At 36.4% G+C, this 25,094-nt stretch overlaps 1 protein-coding gene across 4 annotated transcripts in view; it reads left to right on the forward strand.

The window, feature by feature from the left end:
- Window positions 1-17,857, forward strand: part of tmcc1a (transmembrane and coiled-coil domain family 1a) — a 54,149-nt gene extending 36,292 nt beyond the window's left edge. For all 4 annotated transcript variants that reach the window (XM_067412935.1, XM_067412937.1, XM_067412936.1 and 1 more), the window contains 4 exons: window positions 959-1,216; window positions 2,815-3,458; window positions 9,693-9,828; window positions 15,301-17,857. In XM_067412935.1, coding sequence (XP_067269036.1) covers window positions 959-1,216; window positions 2,815-3,458; window positions 9,693-9,828; window positions 15,301-15,618 — 1,356 coding nt within the window. In that variant the 3' untranslated portion in view covers window positions 15,619-17,857. The remainder of the gene's footprint in view (window positions 1-958; window positions 1,217-2,814; window positions 3,459-9,692; window positions 9,829-15,300) is intronic.
- The last annotated feature ends 7,237 nt before the right edge of the window (window positions 17,858-25,094 follow it).

Genomic DNA, 25,094 nt, shown 5'->3' on the forward strand with positions numbered 1-25,094 from the left:
TTACATGGATGATATATTCAAATGTATAATGATTAGGACATGCATGTACAATCCATGCTTACATTGTAAAATGCATATCAAATCAATATTTATTGAGCATTCAAAAAGTTAGAAATGCGGTTTTGTGTTTTCACACAGCCCAGGAAAACCCCTGGATTTAGTGTTGATTGACAGGAGTCATTATTTCTCATATTTAGGTCAGGTCTAGACTTTATGACCAGACAGGCTTTAGTGGACAAACCTGAGCGTTCTGACCTCAATATTCAGCTCATTCTGTCATTGAGGTCGACACTGTACATACTGTACTGTACTTTTTTCCTCCTCGGTGTGATAAATTAGTATCTTTGTCTTTTTTCTCTCTTCTTTTCCATCAAAATGTAATTTAAACAAGTGCACCTGAAACACACACTTGCCATAGGTTTTCAGCACTTTAAATCTTAAATTGTGTGTGTGTGTGTGTGTGTGTGTGTGTGTGTGTGTGTGTGTGTGTGTGTGTGTGTGTGTGTGTGTGTGTGTGTGTGTGTGTGTGTGTGTGTGTGTGTGTGTGTGTGTGGTTGTGTGTGTGTGTGTGCGTGTGCGTGTTTGTGACATATCAGAACATATATGTGTATAATGACAAGGAGAGGGTGGCTTATGACATTTTTCAAAAGGCTTATAATCATAGAATGAGTTTTTTGTTGTTTAGAGAGTAAACTGCAGTTTCCTGTGATGGGTAGGTTTAGACATTGTGTGTGTGAGAGTGGGTGTGAGCAAGTGTGTGTGATGTTGTTGCAAGACACTGTAGCCTCTTAGTGTCGTAAAATGACAGGAGTTTGATGATGTTTGAATGATGACCTTAGATCGCCTCCTGCACGCTGATTGCAGAAGCGGCGATTGCTTCATTGTGTCAGCAAAAAGTCACACAAAGACCTGTTTTCCAAGAACTGACGTGGCTTCCTCTTGGCCTGTGTTCCTCCAGATCGAGCGGCTGGAGGGCAGTCTAGCTCAGGCGGCTCTGGCTGTGTCATACGGGACCGATGGGTCAGTCCTGGGCCCCGAGGACGGCAGTCTCGACCCCCAGCGCACGAGGCAGGCTATAGCTCAACTGCAGCAGAAGATCCTGAAGCTCACGGAGCAGCTGCGCATCGAGCAGACGGCAAGAGATGATAATGTGGCCGAGTACCTGAAGCTGGCCAGCAATGCCAACGACAAACAGCAGAGCACCCGTATCAAACAGGTCAGTATTATTACACATTTTCATTCATATATTGAGCATGAATCAGTCTGTTGTCTCATGTATGTGTCTTCAAAACCTGTCTATATTTTGAACAGAAGGTTTTTTTCATTTTGACATTTTCGTGGCAAACGCATCCTGTTACATCCAGGGTCAAAATTACACAAAGCACTAAAATTATCCTTATCTCACTTAATTTTTATAATGTGATACTGGGACCACAAAACCAGTCATAAGGGTCTTTTTTTTTTAAAATTGAGATGTATACATCATTTGAAAGCTGAATAAATAAGCTTTCCATTGATGTGGCTTGTTAAGATGAAAATCTGGAATCTGAGGGTGCAAAAAAATCTAAATATTGAGAAAATCTCCTTTAAAGTTGTCCAAATGAAGTCCTTAGCAATGCAATGTAGCATGATTTATTTATGATATATTCACGGTAGGAAATGTACAAAATATCTTAATTGAACATGATCTTAATATTCAAATGATTTTTGGCATAAAAGAGAAATGGATAATTTTGACCCATTCAATGTGTTGTTGACTATTGCCACAGAAATACCCGTGAGACTTTTGGTTTTGTTCTCCAGGTCTCATATTTTGTTCTATTTTTAAATCAATGTTTTGGAGATTTGTATTTTATTTTTATTTGACTTTAAATTACTAGATTTTATAACATAATTTAAGCACATTCTTCACATTGTTTTAACTTAACTCCAATACATGCAATAACCAGCTCAAAATATCTCACATTGGGTCTGTTTTGATTTTGCCCTGCTTTGCTCTTCCACACAACCTAATTTTCATTTTTGGGTGAACTATCCCTTTAAAGGGAACCCTTGGTATTAAAGGGTTAGTTCACCCAAAAATGTAAATTGTGTGATTAATTCCTCCTGTGGTTGGCCAGCCGTCAGACCTCCGCTCATCTTCACACACAGATGAAGATATTAGTGTTGAAATCCGATGGCTCAGAAAGGCCTTCATTGACACCAATGTCATTTCCTCTCTCAAGACCCATAAAGGCACTAAAGAATCAGTGAATCGATTCATGATTCGGATCGTATGTCAAACTGCTGAAATCACATGACTCTGGCGATTCGAATCATGATTAGATTCACTGATTCATAACGGTTCGAAGCTTTGTTCTGAAATCGGCCATCACTATATAAGTCGTTATTTAGTGTTTTTTGCGCACTAACTCTATTCTGGCCTCTTCATAAATGATTGTAGAGCCGCTGTAGTGAGATGGGCTTTGTAACGACGTCTTTAGTGCCTTTATGGGTCTTGAGAGAGGAAATGACATTGGTGTCAATGAAGGCCTTTCTGAGCCATCGGATTTCAACACTAATATCTTCATCTGTGTGTGAAGATGAGCGGAGGTCTGACGGATGTCCAACCACATGAGGAATTAATGACACAATTTTCATTTTTGGATGAACTAACCCTTTAAGTACAGTATTCAAGTAAATGTACTTAGTTACTGTCCACCTCTGGCGGCTTTTGATTGTAATTTTCAGTCATTCACTCTTTTAATCCACTTGTCTATGTTTTGATTTTCTCCCTGCTTTGCTCTTCCACACAACCCCGCGATGACTCTTCAGGTGTTCGAGAAGAAGAACCAGAAGTCGGCCGCGAGCATCGCCCATCTGCAGCGCAAGCTCGAGCATTACCATCGGCGTCTGCGTGAGGCGGAGCACAGCGGGGTTCAGCGCCAGCCCAAAGATGTTCTGCGGGACATGCAGCAGGGCCTGCGGGGCGTGGGCGCCAGAGTCATAACGGGCCTCAGCGAAGGCGTGGTCGACAGCGTGAAGGGAGGCCTGTCCAGTTTCTCCCACGCCACACACTCCGCCGCCGGGGCCGTGGCCTCCAAACCTCGCGAGATCGCCTCACTGATCCGCAACCGCTTCGGAAGCGCGGATAATATAAACGTCGCGGAGGAGGCGGAGGAGTCCCTGGCCGGACGCTCTCTGGGATCCGCCGCGGGACACCTGCAGTCCAGCCCGAAGTTCGGCAGCGAGGAGGATTGTTCGAGTGCGGCCTCGAGTGTGACCGGAGCGCCCGGAGGTCCTCCCAGCTCCAGAGGGAACACACTGGAGAGGGGACGCAGCGGAGACATGATGCTGCAGGAGCTGCAGGAGCTGAGGGACGCTCAGGCTCGGCTGGAGGAGACTGTGGAGAATCTGAAGAGCAGTTATCTGAAGGAATGCACGCTGATGATGCAAGCGCTGCAGGAGGAGAGGTTCAGGTACACACACACACACACACACACACACACACACACACACACACACACACACACACACACACACACACACACACACACACATTCATTCATACAGACCTCAGATGTGATGTGAGCACAGCGAGAAATGCCAGTCTGTGCTTATTTATAATTTTATCTCATAATGAGAGTATTATAATTTTGACTTTTTATTTGAAATCATAAGTTGACTTTGACATAAAAAGTTGATTATTATTGTATATAAAGTCATAATGTCTTTATATCCTCATAATATCAACTTTATTTCATAATTTCATGCCAGTGCAAGTCTGTGCTTATTTATAACTTTATCTCATAATGGCACTATTTTAGTTTTGACTTCTTATTTGAAATTATAAGTTGACATTGACATACAGTGTGGCAAAAAAAAGTATTTAGTCAGCCACCAATTGTGCAAGTTCTCCCAAATAAGTATTTGGTCCATAACAAAAGTTAATCTCAAATACTTTGTTATATACCCTTAGTTGGCAATGACAGAGGTCAACCGTTTTCTGTAAGCCTCCACAAGGTTTTTACACACTGTTGCTGGTAGTTTGGCCCATTCCTCCATGCAGATCTCCTGTAGTGCAGTGATGTTTTGGGGCTGTCGCTGGACAACACGGATTTTCAACTCCCTCCAAAGGTTTTCTATGGGGTTGAGATCTGGAGACTGGCTAGGCCACTCCAGGACCTTTAAATGCTTCTTACGAAGCTACTCCCGGTCGGTGTGTTTGGGATCATTGTCATGCTGAAAGACCCAGCCACATTTCCATCTTCAATGCCCTTGCTGATGGAAGGATGTTTTTACTCAAAATCTCACGATACATGGCCCCATTCATTCTTTTCCTTTACACGGATCAGTCGTTCTGGTCCCTTTGCGGAAAAACAGCCCCAAAGCATTATGTTTCCACCCCCATGCTTCACAGTAATTATGGTGCAACTCAGCATTCTTTCTCCTCTAAACACGACAAGTTGAGTTTTTACCAAAAAGTTCTATTTTGGTTTCATCTGACCATATGACATTCTCCCGATCCTCTTCTGGATCATCCAAATGCTCTCTAGCAAACTTCAGACAGGCGCGGACATGTACTGGCTTAAGCAGGTGGACACGTCTAGCACTGCAGGATTTGAGTCCCTGATGGCATAGTGAGTTACTGATGGTAGCCTTTGTTACTTTGGTCCCAGCTCTCTGCAGGTCATTCACTAGGTCTCCCTGTGTGGTTCTGGGATTTTTGCTCACCGTTCTTGTGATCATTTTGACCCCATGGGGTGAGATCTTGCGTGGAGCCCCAGATCGAGGGAGATTATCAGTGGTCTTGTATGTCTTCCATTTTCTGATAATTGCTCCCACAGTTGATTTCTTCACACCAAGCTGCTTACCTATTGCAGAGTCAGTCTTCCCAGCCTGATGCAGGTCTACAGTTTTGTTTCTGGTGTCCTTTGACAGCTCTTTGGTCTTGGCCATAGTGGAGTTTGGAATCAAAGACTTTATATATAGGAAGACGGTGCACTCCGATTACTTATGAATGGGAGAAAGTGCAACGCCCAATATGGCGTATAAGCCCTGCCTTCTAAATGATAGAGCCAATTGTTGATTAGTAAAGTCATTGCATCACTGCAGCTGCTGTTAGAAGTTCCGGTTCCCAAACAGGCAGTGTTATGAGACGCGCTTAGGACTGCGCATCTGCATTAGCTTCATCCATGCTGAAAATGCATTTTTTTGGTCATGATTCAAGCATTTAGAAATCAAATTGTTGTCAGATTGTATTGGTGATTTGAAATATTAAATTTAGTTTTAAGCTTGGCGAACAGTTTTGGGGAATTTGATGTTTCCCCATTGAAAGAGAGCTACACTTGCACGCCCGAGAGCGCTTCTAAGATGGCTGCCGAGTGAAAGGACTTGTCTTAAAGGGATAGTTTATCCAAAAAGGAAAATTCTGTCATCATTTACTCACCCTCAAGTTGTTCCAAACCTGTATAAGTTTCTTAGTTCTGCTGAACACCAAAAAAAAAGATATTCGGGAGAATGTTTGTAACAAAGCAGAGAGAACAAAGAAACTCATACAGGTTTGGAACAACTTGAGGGTGAGTAAATGATGACAGAATTTTCCTTTTTGGATGAACTATCCCTTTAAAGTGACTTTGTTTTGATTGGTTTTCCAAACACATTCCTGTCATAAGCGGCATGAACACGGATAGGCGAAGTGGTATCGGCACACACAGAACCGCTTGCCTCTAACCTGACAAGCCTGACCCACATCAAAATGTTTGGTCTGGGAACACACCGTTGGCAGGGCTCAGTCCGAGAGGCGGATAAACGGTTGTCTTTCAGATTCCCTCTGCACGCGATAGGATAGCGCTTCAACCAACCAGAGCAACGTGAAGCGGAGCTAGTTGACAGACCGTATCCGCTCGGCAAAACTCCGACCACATCTTACTTTTTTGCCATTCTTTGCTCTTTTCTCAAAGAAAAGCCCACCCACAGACTCTATACACGATGTGATTGGCCTGACACGAGTTTGTTTTTTCCGGCTCGTTAGCAATGTCCTCTTGTGATGCCACGGCCACCAGATGTGAAATGAGGGGAGAAATCTTTAAAAGAGAAATAATTGCAGTGCTCTGTTCAACTGCTGTAGAGCTAGAACCGGTGAGTCTGAATGTTTGCGGTCCGAAAAGCTCAATATGAGAGATAACGTGAAACACAAACACGTGAAATAAAGCGTCATTGTGTTTTAAAGAAGAGTTAAGTTATGGAAATAACAGATGATGGACACAGTACAGTAACAAAACTGACATTTACAGTCACACACACCACAAGTGTAGCGTGAAAACTCAAAACACCTCAGAAACACGTCAGTTTAAATAGATGTGTGTGTGGTTTGGGTTTCAGAGATGTTTAGATAAATATAAAAGTGTTTACATGTTCCCTTAAACATATTTAGCTAGTAGATCTATTTAACTGCTCAGTGTTTTTAACTAATGAAGCATGACAGCTGTGATATAATCGCCTATATCATTTTAAATACTTCAATTAGTTTTTATATTATATTTTTGGCTATTATAATTATAATATATTGCAAGCCTAATTAAAAAAAAAATATATATATATATATATATATATATATATATATATATATATATATATATGTATATGTATATATATATATATATATATATATATATATATATATATATATATATATATATATATATATATATGTATATATAATCTCAGTCTAATTAAATTTGACTTCTGAATTAACTGCTTTAAAAAAAAAAAAAAAAAAAAATATATATATATATATATATATATATATATATCACTAAGTTACATTGAGGGTTAAATAAAATAGAAATGGCATTAAAACAGCATTAAAGTTAAAACGTATTACTGCATGATGAAACCATGTGTGTGTGTCTGTGCGTGCGTGCGTGTGTGCGTGCGTGCGTGCGTGCGTGTGTGTGTATGCTGTACAGGTCTGGTATAAAGAATGTTTTTGCTCAGGTGAACAAAATGTCCGCCCAATAGAGAAAAGTTTTGCTCAACGAGAAAAGAAATTAGAGGGAACATTGCTCGTAATCTAACGGAGAGTTACTAGACGCCCTGACTGCAAAATACATTTGCTGCCGCTAGGGTGCGTCTAGATTTGTAGGCTAGCTTGCCTCACTTTCACATCTGCATTCCCAACTTAGCACTATTAACTTAACTATGATCGATTATCAACCCAAACTGGGTCAAATCAACCCAACATTCTCAACCCAGCGTTTTATAGTGTGTAAATCAAATGCCAACCCAACATAGAAGGTTATTTAAAGTCAACAAAATGTCATGATTATCATGCACCAGATATATGACCATATATAATGTGCCAACAATCAAAATTGTCATCTATATTGATAGACGTTTTGCTTTTATGTTTATGTGATGGTATGTAAATATATGCGTGCAGTTTTCAGTAGGCAGGACTGCGTACATTTTATTTTATCTGAGCGGTGGCTTTCTGTGGCACGCAGTTGATATTTTCATTGAGTAGTTTTCCCTGCTCCAACTGTACCAGGAAACAGATCTGCCACTCAATTTCGGGTCGTGACCCACCAGATTTGTGGCCTGAAATAGTCTCAACTTGGCCGTTTTCCTCTTAAATGGTAAAAGATTGAGAAGCAGAATTAGGAGAGGGGAGAATGTAGAGAAAGGGAGAGAAAGAGCTTCACCAATGAATGGACAAACATATTTCTGCCCTAAATGTCCAGCTCACGGTCAAGTGTTATTCTGTCGCTTATAATAACAGAAGCACTAAAATAGCCGAAAAATCAACATGCTTTGAAACGAATGGGTAATTTTATCTTTTAGTAGTTAAAGGAATAGTTCACCAAAACTGAACATCCAGTCTTTGTTTGCTCTCCTTCATGCTGGTCCAAAACTGAGTGTGCTTGTATTGTCAACAGTGTGACGTAGTTCATACTTTACCCTGGTGAATTCATACTGTACGGTGGGATTTTAGAGCCGCATCATATCATAAATCATATTTTTATTCTGCTTAACTTTGAACTGTTTTTGTATGTAAGCAGGAGCTCCTTTTCCAATGAATGAATGAATGAATGAATTGGTTCACTCTATTTTAAGGTGTCATGGTTACATTGTTCTTACTCGCATATGTACTAATGAGTAATATTAATTGAATGCATACTTACTATAGAGTTACGGTTAGGGTTTAGGGTTAGTTACTTGTAATTATGCATAATTTACTGTTATTACTATAGTAAGTATATGTAGCAATGTGTAACTACTTCATCTTAAAATAGTGTTACCGATTTTTGTTTTCTTATGTTCAGTGCATTCATATAAAGCACATTTACACAGTCATGCTTTTCTAAATCATAATTTTGACAAAAGGCCGAAATTATGACATACTAGTTTGAAATTACATGTTTAAAATGATGTCTTAGGACATAATTATGACATTAAAAATGTGAAATTCTGACATAAAAGATCATTTTATAATCTCATAATTTAGTGTCATCATAAGTCATGAATAATTGTATGCCATAATTTTCTCAAAGTCAAAATTGAAATAAAATGATCTAGTCCTAGAAGGTCATAATTTCTACTTTAATCTCATAATTTTAACTTTATATCATGACAGTAGTATAATTTTGACTTTTTATTAGAAATCATACATTGACATAAAGTCAATTATTACGGTATCAAAGTTTAAAATGATGTCTTAGGTCATAATTATGAAAGTAAAAATCTGAAATTATGACGTAAAAGAAATATGACATTATGAATAATTATGATTTAGTTGCCATAGTTTTCTACTCAAAGTCAAAACTGGCATACAAAGACAACCTAGATTACCTAGAATATCATAATTTCAATTTAATCTCATAATGATATTAATATAATATTAATATTATAATTGTGACTTTTTGAAATAATAAATTGACATTGACATAAGTCAATTAATATGGTTTAGAAAGTCATAATTTCAACTTTATATCTCAAAATGTTGATGTTTAAATACATAAAGTGTATTTAGACAACCTAGACGGCCTAGAAGATCATAATTTCTATTTTTATTCCATAATTTCAATTTAATCTCATAAAGACAATATTATAATTGTGACTTTTTGAAATCATAAATTGACATTGACATAAAAATTAAATTATTATTGTATAGAAAGTCATAATTTTTTTTTAATCTCATAATTTCAGCTTGATCTCATAATGACAGAATTATAATTTTGACTTTTATTTGAAATCATAAACTAACATTGACATTAAAAGTAGATTATTATGGTATAGAAAGTAATAATTTCAACTTTACTCTCAACATTTAGATATTTTAATACAGATTCATGTTTTAATTATAATTATGAAATATGCCATAATTTAGACCTTATTTATTGTCATAATTTTAATTGTCATCATAATTACTATTATTTTTTTTTAGAACAAAGCCATTTTTTCCCCTTGTGTCAGAAATGGGCTTTATGAGTGTTAAAGGCGTTTAAAAGTGAATCCATCAGTCGTCTCTGAGAACTTCCCTTTCCACAGCAGGATCAGTGACGCTCCGTCACACACACATTGTTTTAGAGAGATGAGTAAAGAGCGAGTCTCAGTCACTCACACACACACACACACACACATCGCAGCTCAATCAGCCGCATGTTCCTCATGTTCTCAGGAAGTGATTGGGCGTTGGTTGTGTTTTGTAGGTGCGAGCGCTTAGAGGAACAAGTGAATGATCTGACGGAGCTCCACCAGAACGAGATCCTGAACCTGAAGCAAGAGCTGGCCAGCCTGGAGGAGAAGATCGCGTATCAGTCCAACGAGAGAGCCCGTGACCTGCAGGTGTGTGTGTGTGTGTGTGTGTGTGTGTGTGTGTGTGTGTGTGTGTGTGTGTGTGTGTGTGTGTGTGTGTGTGTGTTCACCGTACGGGCAGAACATGAAGCGATACACTAGCCTGCCCTCTAATGGCGAGAGTGAGCTACTACACAAACTAAACCTCCCCTAAATGAGCCACACACAGATGTTTTAAAGCAGAGATTACTTTCACCTGTGATGATATCATACATTTTACTTCTTAAACAAGCAAAATCAGTTTTACTTTATTTTAAGGTGTCCTAGTTACACGTTTCTACATGTAGTTACTATGGTTACAATAGTAAATTATGCATAATTACAAGTAATTAACCAAGTCTAAAACCCTAAAGTTAATCTGATTTAATGGGCCTGAACTAACATGCATTAATTAACCTTAACCTTTCTGTAAAGGGTCATTATCACACACGTAATGTCAGATTAAGATCAACATCATGCCGTATCAGAGGCACTTCAGATATTATTACTCCAGACTATTTTAGTGTGTGTGTGTGTGTGTGTGTGTGTGTGTGTGTGTGTGTGTGTGTGTGTGTGATTAAATACAAATATACTGCCGTTTACTAAACAATTAAATACAAATATACTGCCGTTTACTAAACGATTAAATACAAATATACCGCCGTTTACTAAACGATTAAATACAAATATACTGCCGTTTACTAAACAATTAAATACAAATATACTGCCGTTTACTAAACAATTAAATACAAATATACTGCCGTTTACTAAACAATTAAATACAAATATACTGCCATTTACTAAACGATTAAATACAAATATACCACCGTTTACTTAGCGATTAAATACAAGTATACTGCCGTTTACTAAACCATTAAATACAAATATGCTGCCGTTTATTAAACCATTAAATACAAATATACTGCCGTTTACTAAACAATTAAATACAAATATACCACCGTTTACTTAGCGATTAAATACAAGTATACTGCCGTTTACTAAACCATTAAATACAAATATGCTGCCATTTACTAAACCGTTAAATACAAATATACTGCCGTTTACTAAACGATTAAATACAAATACTGTTTACTTAACGATTAAATACAAATATACCGCCGTTTACTAAACGATTAAATACAAATATACCGCCGTTTACTAAACGATTAAATACAAATATACCGCCGTTTACTAAACGATTAAATACAAATATACGGCCGTTTACTAAACGATTAAATACAAATATACGGCCGTTTACTAAACGATTAAATACAAATATACCGCCGTTTACTAAACAATTAAATACAAATATACCGCTGTTTACTAAACGATTAAATACAAATATACCGCCGTTTACTTAACAATTAAATACAAATATACTGCCGTTTACTAAACGATTAAATACAAATATACGGCCGTTTACTAAACGATTAAATACAAATATACGGCCGTTTACTAAAAGATTAAATACAAATATACTGCCGTTTACTAAACCGTCAAATACAAATATACTGCCGTTTACTAAACGATTAAATAGAAATATACTGCCGTTTACTAAACCATTAAATACAAATATACGGCCGTTTACTAAACGATTAAATACAAATATACGTCCGTTTACTTAACAATTAAATACAAATATACTGCCGTTTACTAAACGATTAAATACAAATATACCGCCGTTTACTAAACGATTAAATACAAATATACCGCTGTTTACTAAACGATTAAATACAAATATACCGCCGTTTACTAAACCATTAAATACAAATATACCGCAGTTTACTAAACCATTAAATACAAATATACCGCCATTTACTAAACCATGAAATACAAATATACTGCCGTTTACTAAACAAATAAATACAAAAATATACTGCCATTTACTAAACGATTAAATACAAATATACTGCCGTTTACTAAACCATTAAATACAAATATACCGCCATTTACTAAACCATTAAATACAAATATACCGCCGTTTTACTAAACGATTAAATACAAATATACCGCGGTTTTCTAAACGATGAAATACAAATATACTGCCGTTTACTAAACGATTAAAAACAAATATTCTGCCGTTTACTAAACGATTAAATACAAATATACTGCCATTTACTAAATCATTAAATACAAATATACCGCCGCTTACTAAACGATTAAATACAAATATACCGCCGTTTACTAAACCATTAAATACAAATATACCGCCGTTTACTAAACGATTAAATACAAATGTACCGCCGTTTATGGTAAATGGACTGCATTTATATAGCACTTTTAACAGACCCTATGGCCATCCAAAGCGCTTTACATCTTGCCTCACATTCACCCATTCATACACTGACGGCAATGTCTGCCATGTAAGGCGCCATCCAAGCTCGTCGGGAGCAGCTGAAGTTAGGTGTCTTGCTCATGGACACCTCGACACTTGGTCAGGTGGAACCGGGGATCGAACCACCAACCTTCCGGTTTGTAGACAATCTACATGAACCACTGAGGCACTGCCGTTTACTAAACAATTAAATACAAATAAACTGCCGTTAATAAACGATTAAATACAAATATACTGCCGTTTACTAAACGATTAAATACAAATACCATTTACTTAACGATTAAATACAAATATACCGCCGTTTACTTAACAATTAAATATAAAATATACCACCGTTTACTAAACGATTAAATACAAATATACCGCCTTTTACTAAACCATTAAATACAAATATACGGCCGTTTACTAAATGATTAAATACAAATATACGGCCGTTTACTAAACGATTAAATACAAATATACGGCCGTTTACTAAACGATTAAATACAAATATACCGCCGTTCACTAAACGATTAAATACAAATATACTGCCGTTTACTAAACGATTAAATACAAATATACCGCCGTTTACTTAACAATTAAATACAAATATACCGCCGTTTACTAAACGATTAAATACAAATATACCGCCTTTTACTAAACGATTAAATACAAATATACCGCCGTTTACTAAACCATTAAATACAAATATACTGCCGTTTACTAAACGATGAAATACAAATATACTGCCGTTTACTAAACGATTAAAAACAAATGTACTGCCGGTTACTAAACGATTAAATACAAATATACGGCCGTTTACTAAACGATTAAATAGAAATATACTGCCATTTACTAAACCATTAAATACAAATATACCGCTGTTTACTAAACCATTAAATACAAATATACCACCGTTTACTAAACCATTAAATACAAATATACCGCCGTTTACTAAACCATTAAATACAAATATACTGCCGTTTACTAAACGATTAAATACAAATATACCGCCGTTTACTAAACGATTAAATACAAATATAGCGCCGACCAAACAATTAAATACAAATATACTGCCGTTTACTAAACAATTTAATACAAATATACCGCCGTTTACTAAACGATTAAATACAAATATACGGCTATTTACTAAACGATTAAATACAAATATACAGCCGTTTACTAAACGACTAAATACAAATATACGGCCGTTTACTAAACGATTAAATACAAATATACCGCCATTTACTTAACAATTAAATACAAATATACTGCCGTTTACTAAACGATTAAATACAGATATACCGGCGTTTACTAAACGATTAAATACAAATATACCGCCGTTTACTAAACGATTAAATACAAATATACCGCCATTTACTAAACGATTAAATACAAATATACCGCCATTTACTAAACGATTAAATACAAATATACTGCCGTTTACTAAACCATTAAATACAAATATACTGCCGTTTACTAAACCATTAAATACAAATATACTGCCGTTTACTAAACGATTAAATACAAATATACCGCCTTTTACTAAACAATTAAATACAAATATACTGCCGTTTACTAAACGATTAAATACAAATATACCGCCGTTAACTAAACGATTAAATACAAATATACCGCCGTTTACTAAACGATTAAATACAAATATACCGCCGTTTACTAAACAATTAAATACAAATATACCGCCGTTTACTAAACAATTAAATACAAATATACTGCCGTTTACTAAACGATTAAATACAAATATACCGCTGTTTACTAAACGATTCAATACAAATATACAGCCGTTTACTAAACGATTAAATACAAATATACTGCCGTTTACTAAACGATTAAATACAAATATACCGCCGTTTACTTAACAATTAAATACAAATATACTGCCATTTACTAAACGATTAAATACAAATATACCGCCGTTTACTTAACAATTAAATACAAATATACTGCCGTTTACTAAACGATTAAATACAGATATACCGGCGTTTACTAAACGAATAAATACAAATATACCGCCGTTTACTGAACGATTAAATACAAATATACTGCCGTTTACTAAACAATTAAATACAAAAATATACTGCCATTTACTGAACGATTAAATACAAATATACTGCCGTTTACTAAACCATTAAATACAAAAATATACTGCCATTTACTGAACGATTAAATACAAATATACTGCCGTTTACTAAACGATTAAATACAAATATACCGCCGTTTACTAAACGATTAAATACAAATATACTGCCGTTTACTAAACGATTAAAAAAAATATACTGCCGTTTACTAAACGATTAAATACAAATATACTGCCGTTTACTAAACAATTAAATACAAAAATATACTGCCATTTACTGAACGATTAAATACAAATATACTGCCGTTTACTAAACCATTAAATACAAAAATATACTGCCATTTACTGAACGATTAAATACAAATATACTGCCGTTTACTAAACGATTAAATACAAATATACCGCCGTTTACTAAACGATTAAATACAAATATACTGCCGTTTACTAAACGATAAAAAAAAATATACTGCCGTTTACTAAACGATTAAATACAAATATACTGCCGTTTACTAAACGATTAAATACAAATATACTGCCGTTTACTAAACGATTAAATACAAATATACCTCCATTTACTAAACCATTAAATACAAATATACTGTCGTTTACTAAACGATTAAATACAAATATACCGCCGTTAACTAAATGATTAAATACAAATATACCGTCATTTTTTTTGTGTGTGTGTGTGTGTGTTTATGTGGTTTATGAGGACACAAATTTGTATAACTACATGGGTATTACACTGGTATTACACAATAAATGTGGTTTATGAGGACATTTCAAATAGCTTCAAAAACATACTAAATGATGTTTATTTGTGAAAGTAAAAATGCAGAATGTTTCCTGTGATGGGTAGGTTTAGGGGCTGTGCGTGTGTGTATGTGTGTGTGATGGGTAGGTTTAGGGGCAGGGGCAGTGTAGGGATATAGAATGTACAGATTGTGTATATACAGTGTAAAATCCATTACGCCTATGGAAAGTCCCCACAATTCACAATACCCTAACGCGTGTGTGTGTGTGTGTGTGTGTGTGTGTGTGTGTGTGTGTGTGTGTGTGTGTGTGTGTGCAGGAGGCTCTGGAGGCGTGTCAGACGCGGGTCTCTAAGATGGAGCTCCAGCAGCAGCAGCAGCAGCAGGTGGTCCAGCTGGAGGGTCTGGAGAGCGCGGCCGCTCGGACTCTGCTGGGGAAGCTCATCAGCGTTCTGCTGGCTCTAATGGCCGTCCTGCTGGTGTTCGTGTCCACCGTGGCCAACTGCGTGGTGCCGCTGATGAAGACCCGCAGCCGCTCTGTCTCCTCGCTGCTCCTCTTCCTCCTGTTCGCTGTCCTCTGGAGGAACTGGGACACTTTCTCAGGACACACATACCGATTTCTGCACGTGCCCAGATGATGCTACTCGTTAAAGGGATACTCCACCGCTTTTTCAAATTAAACTGTTATTCCCTTAACTAAGACGAGTTGACACACACCTCTCTCGTCTCAAGTGTGTTCTCTTAATCTCTCTGACACGCGGTGATGATCTGATAGCATTTAGCTTAGCCCACTAAGCCCAGTTCATTCACTATGGTACCAAACAGAGATCAATTAGAAGCCACCAAACACCTCCATGTTTTCCCTATTTAAATACAGTTACACCAATGGCTGAACGATCAAGTATGAGGACACAAAATAAAACGCGCCGCTTTTCCAAGCGAGTTAAAAAGGAGAACTATAATGTGTGGCGGAATAGCACTTCTGAGAGTACTTCGGCTCGGCGCAGTAAAAAGTCCCGGCTGAAAAATCCTTGACTCCTATTGACAGAAATGAGAGGGTGAGGGGGAAATTCGAGGGAGGATTTTTCATGTGTTTTTTATCAAATCATCTTAGTTAAGGGAATAACAGTCTAATATGAAAAGACGGCGGAGTATCCCTTTAAAGTGGACCGATTATACACCTTTCAGAGTCTTGCTGTTGTTTCTGGCTCTACTAGAGCAGGTTTTTCTGCTTGAATGTTGATTATTCCTCATATTCTCCATTGTTGCGGCTCCTCTCTTCCCAGTCTGTCAGTAACTCTGATTAGTTCCTGTCTTTATGGCCTCATTTACACCGCATGGTTCAAGTGACACAATTCTGAGGTTTCCCTCTCATGTGGCTCAGATCGGATATGACATGTGAAAAGGTAAGCAGTAAAAAATGCATTAATCTCGATATCCTCAGATAGGATTCAGGCCTCACTCATATGTGGGAATAAATAGGATATGATTCGGATACGTGCATTTGCGTCTGCCCTGTGTGCAGTCCAATCAGATGTTCTCCAGTAAATGCGAATCGTACGTCATTAAAAAAGCGACAGAGGCAAGTGACGTGACACAAACTGCGATCAAGAGTTCTCCTCTTTATCTCCACTTTAAGAGAGAAATGTTTTGCTGACCTTTAAAGATGAGTGGAAAAGTGTGGAAAGCAAAACAATGAATAATTATTTTGTCTGTGTCCATTGCATATCTGAAAGCCCTCCTCCCGAATCTTTGTTAATAAACATCGTATAGTGTAAATGCAAATATCGGATACGGGTCGCTTTTAAAAAAAAGATGTAAGTGGGTCGACAGAAAAATCGGAATCGTGCATCAAGTCCTGCAGTGTAAATGTGGCCTATGAAGCCCCGCCTTCTGAAGCACACTGTGTTCTGATTGGTTGGCTGGAGCAGTGTGTTGTGATTGGTGTTTGGGAAATGCCCCGCCCCTTACCATAATCGGCAGTCTCAACACACGACTGGCTAACTCAACAAGGCTCCGCCCCTTTATTCTGCGCATGAATTATTATAATGAGGAATATTGTGAGGTGTTTGTTCCTGAAGAAACTCAAGACTACAGTTGAGTTCAGAAACACGGACACTTTTTCACGCTCAAACTGCATCACACACTAAAGACAGACGGAGAAAGCATCACAGGTCCTCTTTAATACTCGAGCTACAGAAGAACTGCTGCTTGTTGTATTTTTCTAATATCATTTAGTTGAATGTAGCATTCAGGATTAGTTCACACAGAAATGAATGATTCGCTCAGTGTTGTGAGTGAACGCCCGCAGGTCTTTTGTGTGGAAAACGTGCACGGCTCGGCTGTGTTTGACCTTTGACCTCCAGCGTTTCGGGACTCTTTCCTCCTGCTTGAAACGTGCCGGCGGACGTGACACACATCAGCATGTGCTTTTTAGGTTATTATTTTCAAAAAGTTAAAGGGTTTTGTCTTGCATCATCTGATGTAAAAACACTGTTTTAAATGAAGTATTAATTTATTGAACATTGCACTGCGTTACAGGACAGCAGAGAAGCACCGCTGTTATCACTCATGATATGTGTAATATCAAAAACTGAATGTTTTTGATATGAGGGAGAGATTCTCGATGGGTCTGTAGTAGTCGATCGGGACTGGTCTTATTCAGCGCGTTATATGTGTTTGATCTACTCACACCTCACAACTTATGCAGATTCTTATGGATTTAGTCTAACTGTACGATAAGGTTATGAATAATAATGCTCAGGGCAGTGTCCTCTGCAGAAGCTGTATTATGCTGTGAATGATTTAAACCGCTATAGTGCCTTCAACACATCTTCTGTAAGACATCTTTGTAATAAAGATCACTTCTGACTAGCAGTGTTGGTTAATATCACTGATATACTATTATAGTTTTGGTTAATCATTTGAATTGGTTTATTTTAGTCATTTTAAGTGCATTGTATGTATCAAAAGGCTTATTTTAAGTAGGTGGATGGAAATGTAGCTGATAAAAAAAAAATTAAAAGCCAGGTCATTACTATATGTAAAAAAAAAAAAAAGTGTATGTTTTAGTCGACTGATTTTAACTACAGGAAATATTCCTGTGTCCCTCTCTGTCATAGTGGATCCCATCATTTTGAGCAAAATGTGTTGAAAAGTCTGAAAATCTGTGTATACCTTTAAGGAACATTACTACCAAACACCAATTAAGCAAACATTTTATGGGTGTTATTCAATCAAATGTAGCTTTAGCTTTGAACTGTTCAGAACTGAGCTAGCTAACATGTGCTGATTGGCATCTTTGAGCTAGGCCTAAAATTATCACAACGTGATAATCAATGAGCAATTTTGTGAATGTTTTGGTAGTGATAAAAGGGAACATAATAGTTTATTATGGGAAAATAAACTATTATGCTAAATAAACTAATAAACTATTACACAATTTTAGTAGTTATGCAAATCATTAGTGTTTTAGTATGCAAGTTAAATGTTGTAATGTGATGTAGTCACTACCAAAACATTACTGTCACTACCGAAAATGTGGATGTTTTGTCAAAAAAAGAGTATATTTAATAATCAACTAAGATGTTATGATGGTGTTTGGTTCGATGTGTATTCAAATTAATGAATGCTTAACTCTGAAATGAGTGTGATTAACTTTATACCTTTTATAAAGAAAGACTGGATTCAAAATACAACACATCTCATCAATTACACTTGAAATATTTGTAAAATTGGATCTGTTATTGATTTGACAGTGAAAGTGTATATCAAAAAATATATTGACATGGTAGGTGTAAACAAAATCTTAATAGGTCAATATAAGCCTTCTAATTCAATTATATATTATTGAGTTTCCGTAGTGACAAATTTGGGGAGAGGAAAAATATTCCAAAAATGTCTGAATATACAATATGAGAATTAACTGCACAATTACAAGAAATGTGTACCTTGGATATTATACAATTTGCATACATACACAATTGTGAGAAAAGACACATTTTTGTGTTTCCAACTCTGACTTTGAACCAGTTTTGTAGTCTTCTAGAGAAAGCTGTGAGAATACACACACACACACACACACACACACACACACACACACACACACACACACACGTGGTCTTTGCACTTGACCCCTTGTCTACTCACATGATGTATTTCCTGTATTTAGCTCAAGTGTTCAAGAAGACGTGAAGACCGCAAGTGTGTGTAGAACTTTTGATTAACCGACGGGATTTATAGTGTTGCAAAAATGCAAGTGTTTACAGAGCTTTCAAAACTTTGCCATTTAAAATAACTTCTAAACGTCTGTTCGGTTGCCTGTGTAACAGAAGACAACATTTAAAACTGTGGTGCTTCTACGTAAGTGATAGAATGCACTTTGTTTTACTGCATTACATTTAGGCTACATTATATTAGCCTAATATCTAATGAATTTAACGAACAGTGGAATGTTTTCCTCAACAGTTCCCAGAACTAATGCATGATGGGATAAACTTTGTCTCGAATACTGCTCTAGTGGCAGAGTCGGAGAACTGCAGGTATTTGGAAATATAAGCAGGTCTTGCCGTTTGCCATTCTCAAGAAAAGCATTTGGACGCATTTTAATTACGGTTATAATATCTGCCGATGAAGAGAGAACAGGGATAGTTTAGTTTAATTATGGTTATAATATCTGCCGATGAAGAGAGAACAGGGATAGTTTAGTTTAATTACGGTTATAATATCTGCTGATGAAGAGAGAACAGGGATAGTTTAGTTTAATTACGGTTATAATATCTGCTGTTGAAGAGAGAACAGGGATAGTTTAGTTTAATTACGGTTATAATATCTGCTGATGAAGAGAGAACAGGGATAGTTTAGTTTAATTACGGTTATAATATCTGCAGATGAAGAGAGAACAGGGATAGTTTAGTTTAATTACGGTTATAATATCAGCTGATGAAGAGAGAACAGGGATAGTTTAGTTTAATTACGGTTATAATATCTGCAGATGAAGAGAGAACAGGGATAGTTTAGTTTAATTACGGTTATAATATCTGCAGATGAAGAGAGAACAGGGATAGTTTAGTTTAATTACGGTTATAATATCTGCAGATGAAGAGAGAACAGGGATAGTTTAGTTTAATTACGGTTATAATATCTGCTGATGATGAGAGAACAGGGATAGTTTAGTTTAATTACGGTTATAATATCTGCCGATGAAGAGAGAACAGGGATAGTTTAGTTTAATTACGGTTATAATATCTGCTGATGAAGAGAGAACAGGGATAGTTTAGTTTAATTACGGTTATAATATCTGCCGATGAAGAGAGAACAGGGATAGTTTAGTTTAATTACGGTTATAATATCTGCCGATGAAGAGAGAACAGGGATAGTTTAGTTTAATTACGGTTATAATATCTGCTGATAAAGAGAGAACAGGGATAGTTTAGTTTAATTACGGTTATAATATCCGCTGATGAAGAGAGAACAGGGATAGTTTAGTTTAATTACGGTTATAATATCTGCTGATGAAGAGAGAACAGGGATAGTTTAGTTTAATTACGGTTATAATATCTGCTGATGAAGAGAGAACAGGGATAGTTTAGTTTAATTACGGTTATGATATCTGCTGATGAAGAGAGAACAGGGATAGTTTAGTTTAATTACGGTTATAATATCTGCTGATGAAGAGAGAACAGGGATAGTTTAGTTTAATTACGGTTATAATATCTGCTGATGAAGAGAGAACAGGGATAGTTTAGTTTAATTACGGTTATAATATCTGCTGATGAAGAGGGAACAGGGATAGTTTAGTTTAATTACGGTTATAATATCTGCTGATGAAGAGAGAACAGGGATAGTTTAGTTTAATTACGGTTATAATATCTGCTGATGAAGAGAGAACAGGGATAGTTTAGTTTAATTATGGTTATAATATCTGCTGATGAAGAGAGAACAGGGATAGTTTAGTTTAATTACGGTAATAATATCTGCTGATGAAGAGAGAACAGGGATAGTTTAGTTTAATTATGGTTATAATATCTGCTGATGAAGAGAGAACAGGGATAGTTTAGTTTAATTACGGTTATAATATCTGCTGATGAAGAGAGAACAGGGATAGTTTAGTTTAATTATGGTTATAATATCTGCTGATGAAGAGAGAACAGGGATAGTTTAGTTTAATTACGGTTATAATATCAGCTGATGAAGAGAGATGCTTTGAGCGGCGTAACTTTGCAGATGTTTTTCATGCTCAAATAGCGACACTACACACTCACTAAAGTTAAACCAGTCAAATCACAATCAACAAGCCCTTTAAAATAACCATACTGGGGCATATGACTGTTTGAAATAATTTTTTGACCTAGGTTTATTAGTGATTATTTTAATGCTTTAGTTTGTGCATTATTTACTCAGGTTGGTGTTGTGAAATATTTTATATCATATTCAAAACTCACCACTAAAACCCTGTTCTAAAAGTGGCATCTTTCATTTTTATTGCAGCATGTGACCATGTGAGTCTATAAATTATTTCCATTTATACTTATTAAGCCTGTGGTTCAAATCGACATGAAAAGTAAGTTCCCTATTGTGCCATATATTGAGTGAAACGCTTCTCAAACAAGAACAAATGTAGGATGAGGCTTGATTTTGTCTGTAGGAATTGATTGGACGGTTGTGGTTTGCTATTGGTGGATCTCATGTGAGTGACAGGATAGAGAAGATGAGATAGAGAGAGGGAGGAGAAATTATAAATATGAATCGAGACCATCACTGAGTTTTTTGGTCTTGTCTGAAAATATTTGGGTTGATTTGTGAAGTGTGTAAAACATCTTAACACAATTGAATGGATTGATTGGGGAAGTTAAGGGTGGTTTTGGTGTTGAAGAGCTTTTTTCTTTGTTTCGTTAGTATGTATGTAGTGTGTGATGCATGTATGTTTTTTCTCTCTCTCTCTTTTGTTGAGGTCTCCTCGAAAACGAGATATCATATCTCAAGGGGTTTTCCTCTTAATAAATAAATTTCAAATCTCAGCACTTCTCAAGCTGGAACTACAGGAGCAATGATTTCCTCAAATCAGGAGTCGTTTCCAGAGACACTGTCCTTTTGATGTTTGATTTTTTTTAATAAATCATCAAACTAAACACTGAAGATTTAGTTAAAAGAACATAGTATTTCAAAACCTAAAGACAGACCAAAAAAATATTTTCTCGCCTGGTTTTCAAGCCCGTTATTTTTCCCCCATTATACACAAGTGTGAAGTTCAGATTTCCATAATCCATACAATGTGTGCACTATAGTCCAAGTGAGACGATATCTTTGTGAGCAGGTCAGACAGAAACGTGCCATATAAAGATGTGTTGCGGAAGATTTGACGCCAATAACGCCAAACGCAACTGACCTTGACACATCACATTTGAAAGTAGGACACATTCAGTCAATAATGACTTTAATTTGAAAGACTTGGAAAACAGTTCAATTATCTAACCAGGAGGTATTGCTCTGAAGCTTTTACCGTTGTAATTGCTTCATATATGCGAGTTCAAGTCTTGACGGGAATGGTGAGGTGTCCTGAATGGCTCTGTTCCGTAGCTTTGACCAGATGGACTTCGGCTGGTCAGTTGGTTAGAGATCTTCAAAGGTTGAGGAGCCACTGTCCAGTCCATGCATAGATTCAGAGGAAAACACTTGGGCTGGTAATGTGTCACATTTGGATCTTGCTGGAAATCTCCTAAGACAAGGTTCGCTAACAAATGCCGCCTTCACATGCTACCAGAATTATCGTAAATACGTGTTTCCGAGGTAAAAATTGCACATGAACGCCCTCAGATGTCGTGTTTTGCTCTAGGAAGTTCAGAAATAATTGTGATACCCAAGTTCCCGTGATGGGCGTAGCATAACCATTAAAAATGGCGGATGGGAGACGAATTTCTGCTGTGGAAGGTGTTTTATTCGTTTGTTTTTTCTCGCAACAGTTTCATTGTCTTGTCTAGTCATTAAAGTAGTCCATATTTAGATAAATTAATAATCATTTAAAGCATATTGTGTATTTTAAACACATCGAAAATTACATCATTGCAGAATAGTAAGCAAGCTGACTATCTAGATAGTGTGGTAAAAGTAACTACAATAGGATCATATAGGGCTGAAAACTATATCCATTTTAGTCTTTAAAGGAACACTCCACTTTTTTGAAAATAGGCTTATTTTCCAAGTCCTTTTGAGTTAAACAGTCGAGTTTTACCGTTTTTGAATCCATTCAGCCGATCTCTGTATCTGGCGGTAGCACTTTTAGCATAGCTTAGCATACATCATTGAATCGGATTAGACCGTTAGCATCTCGCTCAAAAATGACCAAAGATTTTTTCAAAGATAATATTTTTCCTATTTAAAACTTGACTCTTCTGTAGTTACATCGTGTACTAAGACCAACGGAACAATAAAAGTTTAGATTTTTAGACCGATTATAGATAGGAACTATTCTCTCATTCCTGCGTAATAATCAGGGAACTTTGCTGCCGTGCCATGGGTGTAGCAGTGCAGTGATATTACGCAGAAAATAGTTCCTAGCTATATCGGTCTAAAAAAAAATCCCAACTTTAATTTTACATTGGTCTTAGTACATGATGTAACTACAGAAGAGTCACGTTTTAAATAGGAAAATATTGTGAAAATCTTTGGTCATTTTTGAGCACGATGCTAATGGTCTAACCCAATTCAATGATTTATGCTAAGCAGGGCCGTGCACAGGGGGGTGGCCCGGTGGCTAGAGCCACTGCCCCTTTGCCCTCATCGGCTAAGGTGCCCCCCTTGCCCTTTTCCCTCCCTCACCCTCAGAGGATTCCCATAAAAGCATTCTGTTCCGCTAAAAATCCACTAATTCTGCTAATCCGTTCAGTGTTTTCCTGCTTGCTCCGCAGCATCGCTCAAAGTCTGCGGCGGTGCCCGCTCTCTGTGGAGACGGCAGTTAAAGAATGTCGAAGAATATTAGCTACAAACTACAATCCACATACAGACAGTGGTCGATCCGCGAATTAGTAGTTTGTTTGTTTCAACAGTGCAAACATGGATTCAAAGCTCCAGCATGCCAGCGGGTAAATCGCCATAGTGTTGGCTATACTGAATATTGCTGACAGTTTGTCACTCTTTAACTCCTGTAAAATAGATTTCTGATTATAATCAATTTTACGAGTTAATACTATTATCTATAACATATGTCATATTTATGATATTTTATTTAGACCATATTAATCGTATACACAATTTAAAAAGGTAATAACGGCTATTATAAATATAAATAAGTTGTATCAGGGTACAAGCACACCCTAAGAAAAATTTGCTCATTTTTCAAAAACGCCCATGCTTTCAAAAAATCTCTAGCAACGTTTGCAGTATTTTCTGTTTATTTTAATTAATAAAATAATCAACCATTGTTCAGTAAATATTAAAATGTTAATATAAAAATATTTTTAAAATACAGAAACTAATTTTTAAGTAAATAATCTGAAAACACTGAGATCCCATAATAATTGAATAAAGTTTTATCGTTGTAACAACTAAATATATTTTTGTATTATATGATTATTATCATATTTTTATTATAAATAGGATGTTACCTCTAAGATGGACACCCAACTTAAGATATTTACCAGCTGAATCTTAACCATGTCATGTCAACAAATGGAAGTCAGTCAGCTGTTTATCATCATGTTAAGCCTTTTACCCCAAATACCATAAACAATACCTTTGTCTCAAAATATATTCAATCATTTTAGTGATTCTCATTTGCTACTTAAATCTCCAACAAAAATGTAAAATAGAAAAGAGAGTTAAAATTAGCCTAGAATCTTTTTTTTTTTTTGAAGAATAATTAGAACAACATAAATTTAATTAGCTCTAAAGCATAACAAATGTATTTACAGTATGATTGTAAAATGTTTGTTATTCATTCTCTACATTAAGATGATACTCAATCCCCTTAATGCCCCTTTTTTGGTTTGGGCCACTGCCCCTCAAAATGTCTGTGCACGGCCCTGATGCTAAAAGTGCTACAGCCAGATACAGAGATCCACTGAATGGATTCAAAAACGGTAAAACTCGACTGTTTAACTCTACAGGTCTTTGAAAA

The sequence above is a fragment of the Pseudorasbora parva genome, chromosome 13 (genome assembly GCF_024679245.1).
Source record: "Pseudorasbora parva isolate DD20220531a chromosome 13, ASM2467924v1, whole genome shotgun sequence".
Taxonomy (NCBI): domain Eukaryota; kingdom Metazoa; phylum Chordata; class Actinopteri; order Cypriniformes; family Gobionidae; genus Pseudorasbora; species Pseudorasbora parva.